Source organism: Phocoena sinus, chromosome 10 (genome assembly GCF_008692025.1).
Source record: "Phocoena sinus isolate mPhoSin1 chromosome 10, mPhoSin1.pri, whole genome shotgun sequence".
NCBI lineage: Eukaryota > Metazoa > Chordata > Mammalia > Artiodactyla > Phocoenidae > Phocoena > Phocoena sinus.
In genome coordinates this window covers 63,348,300-63,370,497 of record NC_045772.1, presented here as the reverse complement: position 1 = coordinate 63,370,497, position 22,198 = coordinate 63,348,300, and the positions used below count along the sequence as shown (strand labels likewise).

General features: G+C 38.6%; 1 protein-coding gene across 6 annotated transcripts in view; it reads left to right on the top strand.

The window, feature by feature from the left end:
- LARP4 (La ribonucleoprotein 4) overlaps positions 1-22,198 on the top strand; it is a 66,417-nt gene that overhangs the window by 3,946 nt on the left and 40,273 nt on the right. For 2 of the 6 annotated variants that reach the window (XM_032645823.1, XM_032645822.1), the window contains exons 2-6: positions 5,991-6,039; positions 14,640-14,787; positions 15,407-15,559; positions 18,278-18,353; positions 21,926-22,062. In XM_032645823.1, coding sequence (XP_032501714.1) covers positions 15,430-15,559; positions 18,278-18,353; positions 21,926-22,062 — 343 coding nt within the window. In that variant the 5' untranslated portion in view covers positions 5,991-6,039; positions 14,640-14,787; positions 15,407-15,429. The remainder of the gene's footprint in view (positions 1-5,990; positions 6,040-14,639; positions 14,788-15,406; positions 15,560-18,277; positions 18,354-21,925; positions 22,063-22,198) is intronic. The other 4 variants (XM_032645818.1, XM_032645821.1, XM_032645820.1 and 1 more) reach the window with 2 other exon arrangements.

Sequence of the window (22,198 nt, the reverse complement as noted above, 5' to 3'; positions counted from 1 at the left end):
GTGTTCAAAATCTTTTATTTGTGTGCATTTTTCTGGAGAGACCCCAGCTTAACTAGTTTATAACTGGAATCAGTGGGATAGGTAATAGTAATGATAATAATATAATAATAGTTGTGTTCTCATGAATTGTGCTCACTATTGATATGTCAGGCCTGTTAAGTCTTTTTGCATGTATACATTTATATACATCAACTCAAACCTATCTATGAGGTAAGTAGGATTATTATCGCCATTTTAGAGATAAAGAAACTAAGGCACAGAAAATTTAAGAAACTTGCCCAAGATCATACAGCTAGTGAATATTGAAGGTGGAATTAGAACTCTAAATTGCAGTATACTGCAATAGAAATCTATAGGCAGACTAGGAATCCTATTTTAGGTAATGCTTAGATGTAACTTTTTTAAAACTTGGTCTTGCAGACAAAGGGCTATACTGACTTCAGTAGTTTTATTGTCTTTATCTCATCTCTGTTCTGAAGGAGACACATACCGTGTCTGTCTCTCTGGGAAGAGGTAAAAACGTTTGGATAATATACCAAATTGTCAAACATGTTCCAACATAAATTCGGTTACAAAAAATTCTGAAAGTTTGAAACAGCAATTTGCTGTGTTCTTCTGGCTGCTAGAGAGTTATTTAAGTTTTTGAGCGCCAAGGAGGCAGTTTGTAATCTTTTCGTGTTTTTATGGTTTGCCAGTATTTTATTCATTTTTCAGATCATTTTCTCCCTCCAGTATTTCCAGCCAATTATGTCTGCTCTAGTTGCTTGGCAATGTTTTAATTGGATTTCTGTCTCTATTTGAGTTTTTCCCTAAAAATGAATACTTATAACTACTTATTTAGGTAGCAGTGACTTTTATGCACCCTAGGATGCATACTCTCACATAATTTTTAAAATTTATGGTAAAATACACATAACAAAATGTATCATCTTAACCATTTTTAATGTACAGTTCAGTGGTATTAAGTACATTTACATTGTTGTGCAACCATTGCCACCATCCATCTCCAGAAGCTTCATCTTGCAAAACTGAAGCTCTGTACACATTAAACAGTAAATCCCTCTTCCCCCAGATCTTATACAATTTAAAAAGTAATTTATCTGACTTCTAAAGTTTTCTGCTTTTTTAGGTGATAACGTTTTAAATTTTAGGTTAGCTTTAGAATCTGAAGTGAGATATTTGCCTAGATAATTTTTCATTGATTTTATATTTCAGTAATCATGGGAAGTATTGTGCCTTTTACCTCAAGTATAGTACTCAGTTTTTTCCCATTAGCTTAAATAATCACATATTTATAAAAAATTATTAGATATGACTTAGTTGAAATGACTTTTCAGAAATGACTGAAAAGAAGAAAGTGCCTTAACGAATTGTGAAATTATTGCCAAGAAGAATTATAAATAAGTGAATAGCTGAGTGATTTTTGAACAATTTGATTTTGGAATATTTATTGGAGGTGGATACAGAGTTTTAAAATGGATAAACAGTTTCAAAGAAATATTTTCAAATATAATGGGCTGAAAATGAAGTAGAAATTATTTTTGAAGTGTGAAAAGTGGAATAAAATGCTCAGAAGTGAATATAAAGATGTAAAAGTACTTCATGGTGCTTCAAATTACAGTATGTGAAAAACCAGTAACTAGAAATATTGATATTCAACTATTTTCTATCAATTCAGGCTGTCTGTCAGCTCCATATTACTTCTCAGCTAATGGAAGTGATCTTTAGTACTAGACATGAACATTTGAAATCTGTAATTTTGGTCTCTCCCTAAGAGCTTAAAAAAAGATTTAGACCCTGTAGGTAGAGATGGGGTCCGTGTCCGTATTGCAGAGGAGTGGAAAGTAGAGGAAGTTAGGAAACGAATGCAGCTATCATTGTGAAGTCTTAAAAAAATTTTTTTAAACTTCCACTTCGAATATCCTTAAGTGAAAATGGAAAGTGACTCTTTAGCTCTGATAGTGCTTGTAGGATTTTAATTTATTGTTCCTGTAGTCTGTGTTTTGCTTAAGTTGTGTTTTCTTTAAAGTCCAATTCTTGAGGGAGGTTTCCAGTCTTGAAAACATTGTAAACTTTTGTGTTTTGCGCTATGATTTTCTGTAAGGGTTTTGGAATCCTGGGTTCAAATGTTAGCTATGACCTGAGGCAAGTGATAACTTTTTTTGATCCTCAGCTTCTTATCTGTAATTTGAGAATGATTCTTCTGACAGTTTAGGTTGTGTTCATGGTGGGTTTTTTTGTTTTCTTTTTTGTTTTGTTTGGCTGTGTTGGGTCTTTGTTGCTGCACGCGGGCTTTCTCTAGTGGCGGCCAGCCAGGGCTACTCTTCGTTGCAGTGCGCAGGCTTCTCATTGCGGTGGCTCCTCTAGTTGTGGAGCACAGGCTCTAGGTGCGTGGGCTTCAGTAGTTGTGGCTCATGGGGCTCTGGAGCACAGGCTTGGTAGTTGCGGCGCACGGGCTTAGTTGCTCCACGGCATGTGGGATCTTCCCGGGCTAGGGATTGAACCCGTGTCCCCTGCATTGGCAGGCAGATTCTCAACCACTGCACCACCAGGGAAGGAAGCCCTGTGTTCATGGTGCTTATGTATTAAGCCTTGTTTGTAATACAGTCTAGGTAAAGGCTTGACAGACACTATCATGTGATCATCACAGCAAGTATTTCTGGGAAATTTATTAAAACTACATGATAGTAGCACTATTAATTGCGGAGGCTACTGTGAGGTAGCACTGATTTAAGAGACGTATAACTTTGAGTTTGAATCCCAGCATCGTTATTGTTTTGCTGTAAGCCAAACAGGTTAATTCCCTTACTTTAAATTTTTTTATAGTTTGAGTATATTATCAATTGGGCAAATAAAACTTTTAAAATGAGAATGAAGCTTGCGGACTGTTAAAATTTAGACTCATTTATATGCAAGATTTAAAGAAATACAAATGATAAAGTGCAAATCGGCACTTTATATTTGCTCTTGTGGAAAAAAATATTTTTTCTAATGTATAAATGTAAGTAAATGTAAGGAAAAGAAACTTGAATATCACATACTCATGTTTCCTCTCATCTGTTGCCTTGTCTGGACATTTGAACCAATCTTTAGTTCAGAAAATATCTCTGTATTTATAAACGACTGGCTCTAAATTAAAGACAGAGGAGTACTTTAGATGAATATTACTAGGAGTATGGTATGAACATAGGCATAGAGCCAAGGATGAGGAATTAAGTTTTGTTTGATTTATATATTATTGAGGGAAGAGAAAAGCATTTTCTCTGTCAGGGCAGAAAAGTCAGGAGTAATCCAGGGTTTGTATAGTACATAGTTGGCCAGTATTTCATACCACTAGGTAGTGCAAACTACAAAATGGGTAGAGTGACCATACCTCCCATTTTGTCCTGGACAGTCATAGTGTACACCTGTTTTCTGGAACAGATGTCGCACCCCATTTTATTCTCAAAATGTCCTGGTTTGTATGATAATTTTTCAGAGGAGATCGGAGATTTACTGTGTGCTTTTTGGCTGGTTGTTGTTTTTCCATATAATTAACAAGGGAAGATAGTGTACTAAATTGGTACTAAAGTATTTGTTGTTGAATTGGCTATGGGAAATGTAAATTTATAGGATTTACAAAAATTTGCAGTTGAGCAAGCCAAGGGAAATAGGGTTATTCTATCGTTTTGAGTTGGAGGAAGGAAAAAAATAGGAGGGCAGTGATTGAGTAATAATAAAATACATTTATATGAAAGGTTGCATAAAAGAATGGTTAAGAACATAGACTCTGGGGCCAGGCTGCCTGCTCAGGTTAGGCAACTTTCTGGTTGTATGACCTTGGGCAAGTTGTTTAACTTGTGTTTCTCAGTTTCCTTATCTGTAAATTGAGGATAATACTAATATATGAGATATTATAATTATTATCTATCTCACAGGGTTGTTAAGAGGATTGACAGTCGATGTAAAGCACTTAGTGTCTGGTACATAATAAACATAAGTGAGTTGCTGCTTTCACATATACTTATGAAATATCTCATTTCAGTTTTCGTAACAAACGGTTTGCTGACTTGGCTATACACACTAGGAATTAAAAGGTGCCCTTTATGAAAAGGATTATTTTGATATTTAGTACTGATATTTGAGGTTTGAGGTTTTTTGAGTTCATTTGTATAGTTAGCTATTGGCTTTATCAGATGACCAATTTGAAGTAAAATGACTTGGTATTTTGAGGACTATTTAAATGCTAAATATCTATTAATTGGGTTCTTAGTCTTTAACAGTAAGGTGATTATGAATCTCATATGAAGAACTTTTTAGGAAGAAGTCTAATTTTGATTATATCTTCAGATCAATCCATGATTCTCCCAGAGGTGGTTGGTTGTTTTTTTTTTTTTTTGACCGCGTTGGGTCTTCGTTGCGTTCGGGCTTTCTCTAGTTGCAGCGAGTGGGGGCTTCTCTTCATTGCAGTGCTCAGGCTTCTCATTGCGGTGGCTTCTCCTTGCGGAGCACGGGCTCTAGGCGCACAGGCTTCATTAGTTGTGGTGCACGGGCTTAGTTGCTCCACAGCATGTGGTATCTTCCGGGACCAGGACTCGAACCCGTGTCCCCTGTATTGGTAGGTGGATTCTTAACTACTGTGCCACCAGGGAAGCCCTCCCCCAGAGTTTTAAGCACTCATCATCTGTCATATGACTGAGGAAGTGGGAATTTGGGGAACTTGTCTTTCCCTCTGATATTAGAGGATCAGCAGTAATAGTTTTATTGATGAATAAACTGAAGATTTCCTTCCAGGTGTGGAGTAAGTGAATCCTGATTTTTGACAATTGGGCAAATGACTTAGGTTGGTCCAGTTACCTTGCTATTCAAAGTGTGAGCCTCAGTAACTTCTTTACCCAGGGCTTGTTAGAATACAAACTCTCTAGCCCTATCCCTGAACTGCTGAATCAGAATCTGCATTTTATCAAGATCCCTAGATGATTCTTATGCACAGTAAAGTTTAAGAAACTCTCATATAGCATGTAAATTTTATTATTGGTCTCCTGTGTGCTAGTTACTGTTCAAGGTGCTAGAGAAGAGTAAACCATAGACAAGGTCACTGCCATTGTGGAGCTTGCGGACAAAATAATTCAAGTTAGGGTAAGTGCTTTGTAATAGGGGGTAAATTTTATTGCATAAATTACCATGGATCTTACCTTTTTAAAAAAAATTTTTTTTTAATAGCTGAAAATTAGCTGTACCATGGCCCTAAGATAGAAATCATTGCAGAGCTGAATTGACTTCTGCCCTGGGTACTCTAGTTCTTATCTGGTGTCTATTTTCTATATCCATTTCTTCTGTATTGTTAGACACTCTAGGTGGAACTGGGGCCAGGGACTGTTTTACAGACTTGGTGAGGAGATTTGTAATATTCCTTAAATAGTATGTAACTCTGAGGCAACTGTAGTATAGTGGCAGACTCTGCAGAGTGCCTAGGTTCAAATTCTGGCTCTGTCTTTATTAGCTGTGCAGCCTTGGGCAGATTACCTTTAGGTAATGTAAGGTTTTCCTTATCTACAAAATGTAGATGATAGAATTTAAATGTAGTTGTTATGAAGATGAATTAAGTGTTCCATAAATGTTAGTTATCCTTCTTTGTCAGAATGGGTGAAAAATTCCCATTTTTCATTTTTACTTTCTATAAAATGCCCCTAAGCATCTTCTGGTAGGACTCTGAAGTTTCATGATGGATGAAATGACAGGTGTTTATTTTTTTTGGGGGGTGGGGGGCGGCTGTACCTTGCAGCTTGTGGGATCTTAGTTCCCTGATCAGGGATTGAACCTGTGCCCCTTGCAGTGGAATTGCGGAGTCATAACCGCTGGACCGCCAGGGAATTCCACCCCACTTTTTTTAAAAAGTACTTGTGGTGTTGTCCTCTCAGTATTGGAGATGTAAAAATTAAACCTGGATGATTGATCTGCATGAGGCAAATAAGTTTAATCAATTTCTATACTTTATTTCTGTTTTTCAGCATTTGTAGGGTTAAGTGGCATGGGATTTCTGTTTCTGATAGTAAATAGGTAAGTAAAACAGTTATATATGACCAAAGAGATGGTTTTGCCATATTTATGGTGACTTTTTCCTAACTCTTGGTTCTGTTACCTTAAAACTGCTCTTTTATGACTAGAAGATATCATTTTGCCAAGAAATTTATGTTTCTGTTTTTTCCTTTCATTTGTATCTTTCCCCAGATAGGAACTGGCATAAAATGGGTCAATCATAAGGACTGCTTTTGGCTTATTCGATAATGGCATATATTGCTTAGAGATAGAGGTGTTGATCTGTTAGTTTTATGGACTGACAATTTGAATTTTTTTGTGGTGATTTGAGAGTATCTTTGTGCTTACATACTGCATATGTGTATGTTGGCAGATAGTTTCAGCATGCACTTGGACAATTTATATCCTTTAATAGATGTTTTATATAACTGTAGCCTCAAGGGCTTACTTCTAGTTCTGTGGGAGAGATAAGGATTTTTTTTTTAATGAGATAAGGATTTTTATGGGCTTCTTTATTAAACTTAGTCAAAAGATGAGTCAAACATGGTTATCTAGAATTTAAATGAAAAATTAAGTCTTTGTTCTCATTAAACTGACTTATCAGATTCATTATTGTGTCATTTTAAAGATTGTTATATGAAAACATCAACGTTTTAAATTTTTTTTCAATTAAAAAATTTATTTATTTTGGCTGTGCCGGGTCTTTGTTGCAGCACTCAGGATCTTTAGTTGTGGCATGTGTGCAGGACCTAGTTCCCTGACCAGGGATCAAACCCAGGCCTCCTGCATTGGGAGCTCGGAGTCTTACCCACTGGACTACCAGGAAGTCCCCACATCAAGTTTTTTTGATGGACATTTTCAGTTTCCAAATTTTCTTTATATTGAGTAATTCTATAAAGGACATTCTTATGTATAAAGCTGTTAGGCTAATATTCTCTGTGGTAGCTCAAATAGTGAATGTTTTAAAAGTTTTTCACATCAATATTGACATATTGCTTTACAAAGGTGTTATGACCTTATTTATTTATTTGTTTATTTATTTGCTGTGCCATGCGGCAAGCAGATCTTAGTTCCCAGACCAGGGATCAAACCTATGCCCCCTCAGTGGAAGCATGGAGTCCTAACTGCTGGACCACCAGGGAATTCCCTCTCCACTTTTTTCTGTGCTTGTGCATTATTTCACACACTTGAATCATTTCCATAAGATAGCAACTTGCTTTACTGTTTTTCCAAGTGTCTTCAAAATGTGAACATTTTCCATGTCTTCTATATTTTTTCCTCCATTTTTAAAAACTTTATTTTGAAATAATTATAGATTCACAAGAAGTTGTCCCCAGAATGTACAGGGTGGTACCGTGTACTTTTTGCCCAGGTCCCTCCAGTAGTAACACCTTGCTTAACGATAGTATGTTGTAAAGACAAGCAAATTTACGTTGATACAGTCCGCAGAACTTATTCAGGTCTCATCAGTTTTATATACAATCTGGTTTTAAGGCTCTAGGATATTCTGTATGTGGCTGGACTACAGTTACTGAACAAATTCTCACTCTCTTGTTGGTGTCTTGTTCTATTCGGGCTGCTATAACAATATCACAGATTAGGTAGCTTATGAACAACAGAAATTTATTTCTGGGAAGTCCAGGATCACGGTGCCAACAGATTTGGTATTTCGTGAGGGTTTTCTGGTTCATAGATAGTGCCTTTTCACTGTGTCCTCGGTGGAAGGGACTAGGGAGGTCTGTGGACTCTCTTTTAGAAGAGCACTAATCTCATTCATTTTCAAGACTTAAGCAACTCCCAAAGGCCCCACCTCCCAGTACTATGACATTGGGCATTAGGATTTCAATATATGAAGTTGGGAGTTACACAGATGTTCAGACCATAGCAGTTGAATGTTTCTAACTTTTCACTATTATAAAATTGTGATGAACATCTTTGTATTTATATTTTTGTATATCTTTCTTTTGAGCAAATCTGACAAGTAGAATTTCTGGACCAAAGAATATATAATTTTAAGGCTTTTGATAAACATTGCCAACTCTTAGCAAAATTATATGAATTACAGCAGTGAGTTGTTTCTTTTTATTCTTGTCAAAATGGCACTAAGTAGTTCAATAGGCAAAATTGGCATTTAAAAAATTTTTTAAAATTTATTTTTGGCTGCATTGGGTCTTTTTTTTTTTTTTTTTTTTTTTTTTTTTTGCGGTATGCGGGCCTCTCACTGCTGTGGCCTCTCCCGCCGCGGAGCACAGGCTCCGGACGCGCAGGCCCAGCAGCCACGGCCCACGGGCCCAGCCACCCCGCGGCACGCGGGATCCTTCCGGACCGGGGAACGAACCCGCGTCCCCTGCATCGGCAGGCGGACTCCCAACCGCTGCGCCACCAGGGAAGCCCTGCATTGGGTCTTAGTTGCAATGCACAGGCTTCTCTCCAGTTGTGGCGCGTGGGCTCAGTAGTTGCAGTGTGTGGGCTCTCTAGTTGTGGTACGTGGACTTAGTTGTCCTGCAGCACGTGGGATCTTAGTTCCCCGACCAGGGATCAAACCAGTGTCCCTTGCATTGGAAGGCGGGTTCTTAACCACTGGACCACGAGGGAAGTCCCGGTAAAATTGACTTTTTTTGGCTGGGGGGTGGGGGGCCATGCTGCACAGCATGCGAGATCTTAGTTCCATGACCAGGATTGAACTCGTGCCTCCTGCAGTAGAAGTGTGGAGTCCTAACCACTGGACACCAGGAAATTCCCTAAAATTGACATTTTGCAATTAATTATTCCTGCTTGTTTTTGTACCTTTTCCCTGTTTGGTAGATCTCTTACTAGTTTGCAGTTCTATTGTTTTATTTTCTTTTTTTTGCCTGCATTGTGTCTTTGCTGCTGTGGGCGGGCTTGCTCCAGTCGGCGAAATGGCTACTCTTCATTGTGGTCTGCGGGCCTCTCACTGCAGTGGCTTCTCGTTGTGGACCACGGACTCTGGATGCATGGGCTTCAGTAGTTGCAGCACATGGGCTCAGTAGTTGTGGCACACAGGCCCTAGAGTGTGTGGGCTTCAGTAGTTGTGGGGGTGTGTGGCCTCATTACTTGCGGCGCACAGGCGCTAGGGTGCGTGGACTTCAGTAGTCGTGGCTCGCGGGCTCTAGAGCGCCGGCTCAGTAGTTGTGGCGCATGGGCTTAGTTGCTCCGCGGTATGTGGGATCTTCCTGGACCAGGGCTCAAACCCGTGTCCCCTGCATTGACAGGCGGATTCTTAACCACTGCACCACCAGGGAAGTCCCCAGTTCTATTGTTAATAGTAACCTTCCAAACTTTTTCTCTTTTTACATACCAATTTGTTTGTACAATGATTTTATGTTTGTTAATATGAATAAAAACCAAAATGCTTATTGTTTTGCAACTTGAATTTTTTCACTGAATAATATACCTTGGAGCACTTTCCACATTAGTGTATGTAGGCCTTTTTTTTTTAACTTTTATAGTATTCTATGTTATGAAATATACTACATTTTATTTAACCATTTGTCTATAGATGGATATTTAGGTTATTTTCAGTCTTTCACTAATGGGGTCAGGGCTGCAATATACATTCTTGTATACGTCTTCTTCTGTACATTAATGGCTTTTAGAGTGTATACTCTTAACTAGTCTGGAGAAAAATATAAACATGCCCAGGAGTACTGCTCGTCTATATGCCATAGACCTCACACTTTGATTATTCTTGGCACCATTAGCAAGGGAGACATCAGATTTATGGGTAGTATGCTGCTGAAAGGCATCTAGTTAATTATTTTGAGTCATTATTAAATGCTCAGTGAAATAGTACATCCCGTCAGTAAGTAAAAGTTAAGTTTTTTTAATCATAATTCCCCAATATTGGGTATTTATTTATAAATTAAGTATACGTGGCATAATATATCTTGTATGTTAAATATTAGCCTTAATCTCTTTATCATATTTGGGACCTCCCAATTCTTCAGTAGCTTTCTACATTTGCAGAAATGCCCATATTATGAGTTAGGCCTCTCCAGTGAACGTACTACTCAAAACGCAAATTCCCAGATTCCCTTGTATCTGGATGGATGCAGGCATGTTACTAAGAGCCGCTAGTCAGACCACACCTACAGATGTCTTCTATTTGAAAATATACAATGTAGGGACATGAGGGTTCTATTCATAACTTCCATTTTATAGACAGAAGTGGCAGTAGAGGTGGTCAGCTTAAAGTGGAGTTAATACAAGGTTGAGTTAGTTCCTAATGGAGAAGTGACATTGGTGCTGGTAATAATAAAAGTTGTAATGGATTTGAGTTTTGGCATTTACTGCTTGCTGGTGGCAGGGTTAGTGATTTCCTCATCAGGGCACTTCTGTAACTTTTTTTTTTTTTTTTTTTAAAGAAGATGTTGGGGGTAGGAGTTTATTTATTAATTTATTTTTGCTGTGCTGGGTTTTCGTTTCTGTGCGAGGTCTTTCTCTAGTTGTGGCAAGCGGGGGCCACTCTTCACTGCGGTGTGTGGGCCTCTCACTATTGCGGCCTCTCTTGTTGCAGAGCACAGGCTCCAGACGTGCAGGCTCAGTAGTTGTGGTTCACGGGCCTAGTTGCTCCGCGGCATGTGGGATCCTCCCAGACCAGGGCTCGAACCCGTGTCCTCTGCATTAGCAGGCAGATTCTCAACCACTGTGCCACCAGGGAAGCCTGACACTGTCTTTTTTTTTTTTTTTTTTTTTTTTCAGTACGCGGGCCTCTCACTGTTGTGGCCTCTCCCATTGCGGAGCACAGGCTCCGGACGCGCAGGCTCAGTGGCCATGGCTCACAGGCCCAGCCGCTCCGCGGCATGTGGGATCTTCCCGGACCGGGGCACGAACCCGTGTCCCCTGCATCGGCAGGCGGACTCTCAACCACTGCGCCACCAGGGAAGCCCCTGACACTATCTTTTAATAAATTACCTTTCTGTTTAATTTAGCCAGAGTGGATTCTGAATTCTAACTGATAAGCATGCACTGTTCACATGTCTACATAGGGGCAAATGTAAAGTTTACTTGCATTCTAAAATTGCTACATAAGGACTTCCCTGGTGGTCCAGTGGTTAAGGCTCCGCTCTCCAATGCAGGGGGCCCAGGTTTGATCCCTGGTCAGGGAACTAGATCCCACATGCATGCTGCAACTAAGAGTTTGCATGCCGCAACTAAAGTTCGTGCATGCTGCAACTAAAGTTCCTGCATGCTGCGAAGAAGATCCCGTGTGCCACAACTAAGACCCGGTGCAGCCAAATAAATAAATAAATATTTTAAAAAACAAAAGAAAAAGAAAAAACTGGTACCTAGAGGTGTTTTTGATTGTTTGTTTCTTTTGCCACGTCGTGAGGCTTTCAGGATCCCAGTTTCCCGACCAGGGATTGAACCCCTACCCCCTGCAGTGGAAGCGTGGAGACCCAATCACTGGAGCGCCAAGGAATTACATACCTAGAGGTTTTTAAATAATACCTGGGTGCCTGTCCTGGTGGGACTACCTGGTGGTACTATAAGAAAATTGGTTGTTTATTCCCTGAGCTAATTAATGATATGAAGTAGTTGTGAATTAACATCTCTAAGCGAAGATGTTGCTTTGGTTATTCATCTTTGGTGCTACTTTAAAGATGCTTTTGCTCCCTTGCTACGTGTGACATTTTGTTATTGGTTTTGATGTTTATTGTAAAAGCTTTTAGCAGCCCTGAAATCAAAAAGCCAAGAACCACTCCAATGTAAGACTTCCATTTTAAACAGGCACATGAAAACAAGGAAGATTGTATCAACTCTGATTTTCTAGCACATCAGAAGGGTAAATACAGTAGTTAAACATTAGTTGGGTTCTTTTGTTTGTTTTGTTTTGCACCTATGCCTCTACTGTTCCATTCAAATAGACAGTTGAAAGTGTACTGTTGGCCTGGTTTATATTAATAGCTGAAATAGAAGAGGAAGACCCAGTTTCTACCTTTTCTTCATTGAGCCCACTGCCTGGTTGCAAAGAACACTTACTTAAATAAACTATTACAGTGGTAACAAAATAGAAGTATGTACAAATAACAAGAGGGAAAGAGGAAGTAGTGACCAACACACATGAAGTTAGGTGTCCAAGGTGTGTAGAAACTATAAGGAGTTTTGGTAGAATAGGCATTATACATACACACACACACACACACACACACACATATATTTTTAAAACTTGCTTGTTTACTTTTTTTACCTAATGGTTTTATTTATTTATTTATTATTTTGTTTGGCTGTGTTGGGTCTTTGGTGCTGCACGCGGGCTTTCTCTAGTTGTGGTGAACAGGGGCTACTCTTCACTGTGGTGCGCGGGCTTCTCATTGCTGGGGCTTCTCTTGTTGCGGAGCATGCGGGCTCTAGGCGCGCCGGCTTCAGTAGTTGTGGCTTGAGAGCTCTAGAGCTCAGGCTCAGTAGTTGTGGCTCACAGGCTTAGTTACTCCGCGGCATGTGGGATCTTCCCAGACGAGAGCTTGAACCCATGTCCTCTGCATTGGCAGGTGGATTCTTAACCACTGCACCACCAGGGAAGTCCCATTATATTTTTTAAAATAAGGAAACTGGGGTCAGTGATTGCACAGTTACTGGGTGGAAGAATAAACTGGATCTTTGTCTGTTATACCATAGTTGCCTCTCAATTGTTGGAATTTCTCTTCAATTTTGCTTTTTTTAAAAAAATTTTATTTATTTATTTTGGGCTGCATTGGGCTTTCGTTGCTGCACGCGGGCTTTCTCTAGTTGCAGTGAGCAGGAGCCACTCTTCGTTGCGGTGCGCGGCCCTCTCACTGCGGTGGCCTCTCCCACTGCGGAGCATGGCCCCTAGGCACCCGTGCGTCAGCAGTTGTGGCTCGCAGGCTCTAGAGCACAGGCTTAGCAGCTGTGGCGCACAGGCTTAGTTGCTCTGCGGCATGTGGGATCCTCCTGGACCAGGGCTCGAACCTGTGTCTTCTGCATTGGCAGGCGGATTCCCAACCACTGCGCCACCAGGGAAGTCCCCAATTTAGCTTTCTTAAGACAGTATTGGTACTTTTAAAGAAATATGAATTTGAGATTTTGGAAAACAACTGGGAAGGTGGTTAATTTTTAAAAATTATGTTTTAAGCAGAGCTTTAAGCTGGTAAGAAAGCAAATGAAATCTTCAGACCAAAAAAATCAGGAAGTACTAATCCAGAGAAAAAAGCAGGTGTTAAACCTAGGTCCTGCCCCTAATGCATCTGTTGATCCTTAGTGGCCCAGAGCTTAGATTTTCATCGCAGTGCTTAAAGACAGGACAAAAGATAAACTAGGGGAAAAAACAGCTTTCTCAGAGAAAAGGAAAACTTGTCAGCTTTAGCCTTGGCTCTGGGTTGGTGGAAGGAGGGATCTTATTCTAACCACAAATCCTCTTTGAAGCGAAGTAGGGCTAAAATTCCCTACTTGTTCTCCAGAAACCCACGTTGAAAATTTTAAGTGATACCAGATTGGTAGTCTTACTGTGCAGTCATCCAGCAGAAAGAAAACAAATCCTCTGGGCTTCCCTGGTGGCACAGTGTTTAGGAATCCGCCTGCCAATGCAGGGAACACGGGTTCGAGCCCTGGTCTGGTAAGATCCCACATACCGCGGAGTGACTATGCCTGTGCGCCACAACTACTGAGCCCGCATGCCACAACTACTGAGCCCGCATGCCACAACTACTGAGCCCGCATGCCTAGAGCCTGTGCTCCACTACAAGAGAAGACACCTCAATGAGAAGCCACCTCAATGAGAAGCCCGCGTGCCGCAACTAGAGAAAGTCTGAAGGCAGCAACAAAGACCCAACGCAGCCAAAAATAAATAAATAAATTAATTAATTAAAAAAAAGAAAATACACTTTCAGGGCAAATGAAATAATGCATTGTAACATAAGGCAGAATGCGGTTTTTGACTTGGGAAAAAATTTCCACTTATGGAATCATTCAGACTCTCTATCACAGCTTAGATGGCAATAAAAATTGTACTGTGGAAAATTGCTGTAGATAACTCAAAAATTTGTTCTAGGTACTCAAACACACACTAACATCAAAGATATATAAATAGATTTAATAAATTTAACAATACTTGCAAGTAGGTTGGGGTAAAGCAGTATTTCTATACTAATAGTATTTTATAAAAATATGTTTTTATTGTATAGGTAGCTAAATTTTACATATAAACATTTCAAGTTCATCTGCTTAAAAAGGTTTATATTTTCAAGTTGAGCCAAAAACTTTAAAATATTGTTTATTTAATATTTATTATTAGATTACATAATATTATTGGGGATTTTCTTCACATTTAAGTAATGGAAAAGTTTTGTCTAAATTTATAATTTTAATGCACTGACTTTTTTTTTTTTTTTTTTTTTTTTTTTTTTGCGGTGCGCCAGCCTCTCACTGTTGTGGCCTCTCCCGTTGCGGAGCACAGGCTCCGGATGTACAGGCTCAGCGGCCATGGCTCACGGGCCTAGCCGCTTCACGGCATGTGAGATCTTCCTGGACCAGGGCATGAACCCGTGTCCCCTGCATTGGCAGGCGGACTCTCAACCACTGCGCCACCAGAGAAGCCCTGCTCTGACCTTTAAAATTAACAAATGGATCCTTTTAATATTTAGCAGGTAACATCTAAAGGAACTGGCTTAAATCCTAATGCCAAAGTATGGCAAGAAATACCTCCAGGAAATACTGATGCCACTCCAGTAACTCATGGAACTGAGAGCTCTTGGCATGAAACAGCAGCCACATCAGGGTCTCATCCTGAGGGTAAGTCGTAAATATTTCATCAGATTGAATCACATTTTGGTTAAACATATGGCCAAACCAGTTTATAGAACTTTTAATACATTCTTTGATTATTTGATAAAATATATTTATAAATGTTTAACATGTAATTTGTATACCATTCTTGTTTATTTCCAGTACGAATGGATTGTCACTAATTTCAGACAGTAGCTGTATCTTTGGGTTCAGCAATTAACCCATGTACAATATGGTATTTTTAAATTAGTTTTGATCTACCATTATTGCCAGTGTTACTTACTCACTGATCTTAGGCACATGACTTAACCTCTCCATGCTTGTTGCCTTCATCTGTAAAACATTAACAATAGCAATTAATTTGGCATTGGTTTTTCTGAGAATTAAGTGAATAAAGTACATGGAGCTGTCTTATACATAGATAGTACTATGTAAGTTTAAGCTATTGTTAATCATTTTAGCTTATCCATAATGGTCAAACTTACCTCCTTTGGACTCTTACTTAAAATCTTGTGGATATTTTCCCAATTGCTAGAATTCTTTAAAATCTTGTTGTGCCCAGAGTGCCTAAAGATAGGATTTTAAAGAATTACAATTCACTTCCAGTATGTTTTCTTTAATACAGGTAATAGAGAACTTGCTGATGATATGTGTAAGGAATATGAAGTAATGTATTCATCTTGTGAAACCACAAGAACTACTACAGGCATTGAGGAGTCAACTGATGGAATGATTCTGGGACCAGAAGATCTGAGTTACCAAATATATGATGTTTCTGGTAAACTTTATGGTTTTATTGTTAAAATGAGAATGCAGTATGCTAGTCTTTTTCCCCCTCCAGTCTCTTTATTATTGTTCTAGTAAACATGGCATTGATTGGTCTATTTTATTATTTGAAAAGAAGTTTATGTTAATGAAATATTAGGTGACTTTTATAAATACTGTTTTCAAATGGCCAAACATGAACATTGTAATTTAAAAAGAATATTTATTTTAAAGATCTTATTAAAGGAAATTGTGAAATTAAAGATGAAAGGAGAAAACAGTCAATATAGTTAAAAAAGAGACCTAAATTACAATCTTTCAGAGTCCAAGTTTCTTGATCTATTAGTTGGGATCAACGCAAGTTCTGTCAATTTTCCCATCACTTTTGTCAGTGTGAAATGCATTTATAAATGTGAGGTTGCAGGGATTAATTTTGAGAAAAAGGTTGTGTTATATCATAGTTCTACTACAGTTCAACTTGTGAGATATGTTTTTTTTCACATTCATTTAATTAGCATGGATTATTAATTGCTTGGACTTAAAATGGATAAAATTTAAAAGAAACTAAAGATAGACTGTAGAACCTGATTACCTAACTTTATTTTTCTAAGTTCTAAAGGGTTTCTTTGGAAAATAAGTGTAATAGGGAGTAGGCATCTCTGTCACTGCTTAGTTCCCTGGCATTAGTCAAGGTATATAAACCTTTGTTCTCAGTTTATTTATTATATATATCTGGATTAGATTTCTAAGGTCGGTCAGCTTGTAAGTTGATATCTGAAGTAGAATGGGGTGATATTTCCATATAATAATTTAAGGTGGTTAGGTTTTGCTCCCTCCTTGTTATAATATACCTATCCTGGCTACTTTGAACTTAGAGTTGGTTTAAGTGAATTGGCAACCAATTGGTATTTTTAAAAGTTTGCTGTAATAACACTGAAAGCTTAAATGAAGTTATTATTCATTTAGCCAGCATTTGGGTGAATGAATTTTATATTAGAAGGGTTGCATATACTACATAGAAATAGAATGCTTCTTATTTCATTTTTAATGAAATTAATATAATATCTAATATTTTGAATCTTGAGTAGTAAGACAAAGTGGTAAAATCATGCACAAAATTTATCTTTACAGGAAAATATAGTGCTCTAAAATTAAGCAATGAAAAGAGTATTAAGAGATAGAAGTGGGTTTTTTTTTAATTGAAGTATAGTTGATTTACAATGTGTTAATTTCTGCTGTACAGCAAAGGGATTCAATAATACACACACACACACACACACACATACACATACACACGTTCTTTTTTATATTCTTTTCCATTATGTTTTATCACAGAATGTTGAATATAGTTCCCTGTGCTATACAGTAGGACCTTGTTTATCCATTCTTTATATAATAGTTTGCATCTACTAGCCCCAAACTCCCAGTCCATCCCTCCCCTACCCCACCTTCCCCTTGGCAACAAGAAGTCTGTTAAGAGATAGAAGTTTAAGGAGTGTGACTAACATCAGATTTACTACCGATAGTACAGATGTGGAGCCATATATGTATCCCACTTTGTGTAGTTCCTGTCTTCAAATTTAGATTACTGTTACTTTTGTTTATGTATATAAATTTATTTGTTTTTTTGGCTGCGTTGGGTCTTCGTTGCTGTGTGTGGGCTTTCTCTAGTTGCGGCATGTGGGCTTCTCACTGCGGTGGCTTCTCTTGTTGCGGAGCACAGGTTCTAGGCGCGCAGGCTTCAGTAGTTGTATCTCACGGGCTCAGTAGTTGTGGCTTGAGGGCTCAGTAGTTGTGGCTCACGGGCTCTAAAGTGCAGGCCCAGTAGTTAGTTGTGGTGCACGGGCTTAGTTGCTCCACGGCATGTGGGATCTTCCCGGACCAGGGCTCAAACCCGTGTTCCCTGCATTGGCAGGCAGATTCTTAACCACTGCGCCACCAGGGAAGCCCCTAGATTACTATTACTTTTTTCTTTTTTTTTTTTTGGTGGTACGCAGGCCTCTCACTGTTGTGGCCTCTCCCGTTGCGGAGCACAGGCTCCGGACGCGCAGGCTCAGCGGCCATGGCTCACGGGCCCATGACCAGGTCACGAACCCGTGTCCCCTGCATCGGCAGGCGGACTCCCAACCGCTGCACCACCAGGGAAGCCCCACTATTACTTTTGTTCTTTGAGTTTTCATTAAAGGAATAAATAGTTATCACATTTTTTTAAGTATTTAGGGTAATGTTTTACAGTATGGTATCTAAGTGCTTTTAGTATTACCGATGATTTGTTAATTACTTGATAAAATATGTAATTTAAAAACTGATATGAGGGCTTCCCTGGTGGCGTAGTGGTTGAGAGTCTGCCTGCCAATGCAGGGGATGCGGGTTCGTGCCCCAGTCCGGGAAGATCCCACATGCCACAGAGCAGCTGGGCCCGTGAGCCATGGCCGCTGAGCCTGCGCATCGGGAGCCTGTGCTCCGCAACAGGAGAGGCCAGAACAGTGAGAGGCCCGCGTACCACACACACACACAAAAAAAACTGATATGAAATCTGTCTAAAGAAAGAAGAATAGATAGGTTAAAAGGTAGACCTTGTGTGTATCTGAATTCTAAAAAGAATAAAAATACAGTTTTCTGGTGATTTTAATTTGTGCATACTTTGTGGCTTACTCTGAAAACAATATGTAAAGTTTACTACCTATGGTAATTAGGTATTAACATTTCCCCTCTTGTTTTCTACTATCAGGAGAAAGCAACTCAGCAATTTCTACAGAAGAACTAAAAGAGTGTTTGAAGAAACAATTAGAATTCTGTTTCTCACGGTACACTATCATTTTTAAATTGACCTTTCTCCGTTTTGAATTGTTTGATTAGTAGATGTGAAATACCTATGAAATAGAATGGAAAAATGGTTTTAATTTCCTTTGGTGATGTATTTTGGTATCATTCTTCAGTATATTTCTTAACTAGATTTAAAGGTGTGGTCTCCAGTTGATTATGTAAAGGGTCTAGTCCCAGTAGAAAGATAATGAAATTTCTGTTGGATATTTTTCCTATAATCATATTCATTTTTAGGGTTCTCTATGTTTTTAGTAGTTTGCTCTTGTAATCTTTGAGCATAGAGTTATTTTTAATAAGATGTGGATGGGTATAGAATTTATATTACCAGTTTCTTCTATTAAATAAAGAGTTCCTTCAGGCAAACATTTCAAGATACCTTATTTACAGATAAGAATTAAGAATTATGTAGGTATATTTATAGCTTAGATGTATAAACCTTCAGTATGTAGAACTACCCCTTCCAAAATAAACAGAAGTTTGGATATACGTGCAAATGTAATGCCTTCTGTTTTTTGGAGGAGGACCAGTAAACCAATTTTATAAGCTAGAAACCTGGATTTTATCATAGACTTCTTTATTTCCTTACATATAATACAGTCTTGACTCAGTTTTAATTGATTCTTCATCCTGAATATCTCCCTTTTCTTCTCCACCTTTTTCTTCTTTGCCTTTATAGTCTAGTACAGGCCCTCGTTTTATGAAAACAAGACCCTTCTAGTCAGTTGTGCCTATGATGCAATTCATTTTGTCTCCCATACTTGTCATAGTTATTTTAAAATCTTTGCCTACTAGCTGGATCATTTGTGTGCTTATATTTGAGTTTTTTTTTCTCTTGATTGTCACAATTTCCTGGCTTTTTGCATGTCTTATAAATTTTGATTATAATTTGGACACTACATATGCTGGGCACTACATATAAAAGAAACTAGAAAGCTGCAGTGCCATAATTTTTCTCTCTAGACAAGATTTGAGCTTTCTTCTGATAAGCAGAAGCAGATTGATTTCTTCAATCCAGTTAAGGATTGAGCTGAGTCAGGGCTGAGCAGCCACTTTAATTAGACTCGATCGACCTCTGGTTTATCTCTGTTCCTTAGGCATGACCTTCTTAGGCTTTTGATTTAGAAGTTGGCAGGTTTCTGTTACCTCAGTCGTGAAACACCAAGGGAAATTTAGTTCTGTTCTTCAGAGGTTTGAGATGAGCTCTTCAGCCTCTTACCCTGTACAGCTTCAAAATCTGGCAAATGTCTTGTCAGGGAGACCTGTCTTAGGTTTGATGCAAGGTTCCTTCTTCTACTGGGGCTTCCACAAGACCACAAAGATTTTACTCTGCTTTTTCAGCCTTCCATCTTTCAGGGTCCCAGCCTTCCATCTTCCTCCTTAGAACTCAGTAAATGTCATATGGAGGAAAATCAGCTGTGTATTGGGGGCTCCTTTAGCTTCCAATTCATAATACCAGTCTTGTGCAACTGCCTAAAATAAAGCTCTACTAGTTTCTTTCTGGTCCAGGACCTGCAGATATCCTTGGAAAAGAAAGACTATCTTTCTGGAATTTCATTTTGTCCTTGTAGCTTCTACAGTTTTTATCTCCAAAAACATGATTTTTTTGTAATCTATCCAAGTTTTTTTAGTTGTTGCAGCACAAGCTCTGGCTTATCATGATCTATCACATCCTACTCAGAACTACGATACAGTTCAAACCAGCTGGGTAATTGCCATTTGTAGCTCAGTAGAATTGCCACTAAGACATATTAGGTATTAGTCATGAACATAATAGGTACTAGTCATAATCCTCGATGTTATATATCTATTAATTTGACTTACTTCTGACAAGGTAGTTTCTTTAAGGGTGTGTCATACTGTTTTATGAGAGACTGGCTGAAAGTCTGAGTTGATTTAGGCTACAGCCTTTTAGTTGTACAATATTATGTTTACTGTTGTCTTATTTTCAAGTTATTAAAGAATATCTGGGGCTTCCCTGGTGGCGTGGTGGTTGAGAGTCCGCCTGCCGATGCAGGGGACATGGGTTCGTGCCCCGGTCCGGGAGGATCCCACGTGCCGCGGAGCGGCTGGGCCCGTGAGCCATGGCCGCTGAGCCTGCGCGTCCACAATGGGAGAGGCCACAACAGTGAGAGGCCCGTATACCGCAAAAAAAAAAAAAAAAAAAAAAAAGAATATCTGGTTGACGAGTATGTTCCTTTTTTTTTAATAAATAAATTCATTTATTTTATTTTTGGGTCTTCGTTGCAGTGCGCAGGCTTGTCATTGCGGTGGCTTCTATTGTTGCGGAACACAGGCTCTAGGCACCAAGGCTTCAGTAGTTGTGGTACACGGACTCAGTAGTTGTGGTTTGTGGGCTCCAGAGTGCAGGCTCAGTAGTTGTGGCAAACAGGCTTAGTTGCTCTGCAGCATGTGGGGTATTCCCGGATCAGGGCTCGAACCGTGATCCCTGCATTGGCAGGTGGATTCTTAACCACTGCGCCACTAGGGAAGTCCTGTTCTTTATTTTATGCTGAAGTGAGTTTAACTGTTACTGGTATCCTCTCTATTCTTTTTTCCTCCAAGACAAATAACCACCACTTGTTGACAATTGTAACCTTAAAAAGGTAATTACTACTCTATTTTAGTATAATTTGAATGTAAAGGCATGGACCCTACTCTTTGCCAAGTACTAAGGCTTTGTCATTTTGAATGACAAAGATCCTTTGTGGAACCTGTATTCTGACTGGGGGAGACAAAACAATAAACATAATAAATAAGCAGCTTAGAAGTGTGTTAGGTGATAAGTGCTATGGAAAAAAGTAGAGCGGAGTAAGCAAGGGAAGAGGGGAATCAGGAGTACTTGGGTGGTTTCAGAATAAGGTGGTCATTGAGAAGTCATTGAGAAGGTGGCTTTTAAGCAAAGATTTCTAGCTATTTATAACCAGACTGCTTCAAAGGTTTGATGTAAATAACAAGACATGAATTTGATTCTCCTTCAGTTTGTTGAACAAGATTTTATGTGTAAGATAGAGCATTTGTATCTTCTTTTTTAAAAAATGTATCTTAGTCTTTTGTCTTAATTTAAAATGTTTTATATTTATTATTTTGACTTTATTATTTAAATTTAAATAAAAAGTCAAACATACCTATTAAAAAATGCAAACATTAAGAAACTGAAAATCCTCCATGATCCAACTCATGGTTTACATTACAATTTTCTCCATATGCATATTCTAACATCAGTGATAAGGTATTTATAAGATGGAACAAAACTGTATGTAATATTTTGTAATATACTTTAATATTAAGCCTCTTTCCACATCAATATAATTTCATAAATTCCTTGTTCAAAACTGTTGGGCCCAATGTATTTGGGGATTCAGAAACTTTCCAGAAGTTGTTAGAATGTATCTGTTGTATATTACGTATTTTCATAGTTCACTGTGTTATTTCTGATAGCATAATTTTGTTTTCCTAGGTTTAGTGACAAAAGTGAATAAGGCATCTCTTTTCTTTAGGTGCTTTTTAAGATTTGTTTGTTTTATAGGACTGTTGCTTCTCTTATTCCTTTCAGAGAAAATTTGTCAAAGGATCTTTACCTGATATCTCAAATGGACAGTGATCAGTTCATCCCAATTTGGACAGTTGCCAACATGGAAGAAATAAAAAAGCTGACCACAGACCCTGACCTAATTCTTGAAGTGTTGAGATGTATGTAAATCCTACCTTTTAGCTTACTTTTAAAATCAAAGATTAAATATTCTTTTGACTTCTGATCATGCAGGAAATTGTTTTTAACTCCATATTTTTTGCTATTCTGTGCTAATAATTTATCTGTTTTTACTGA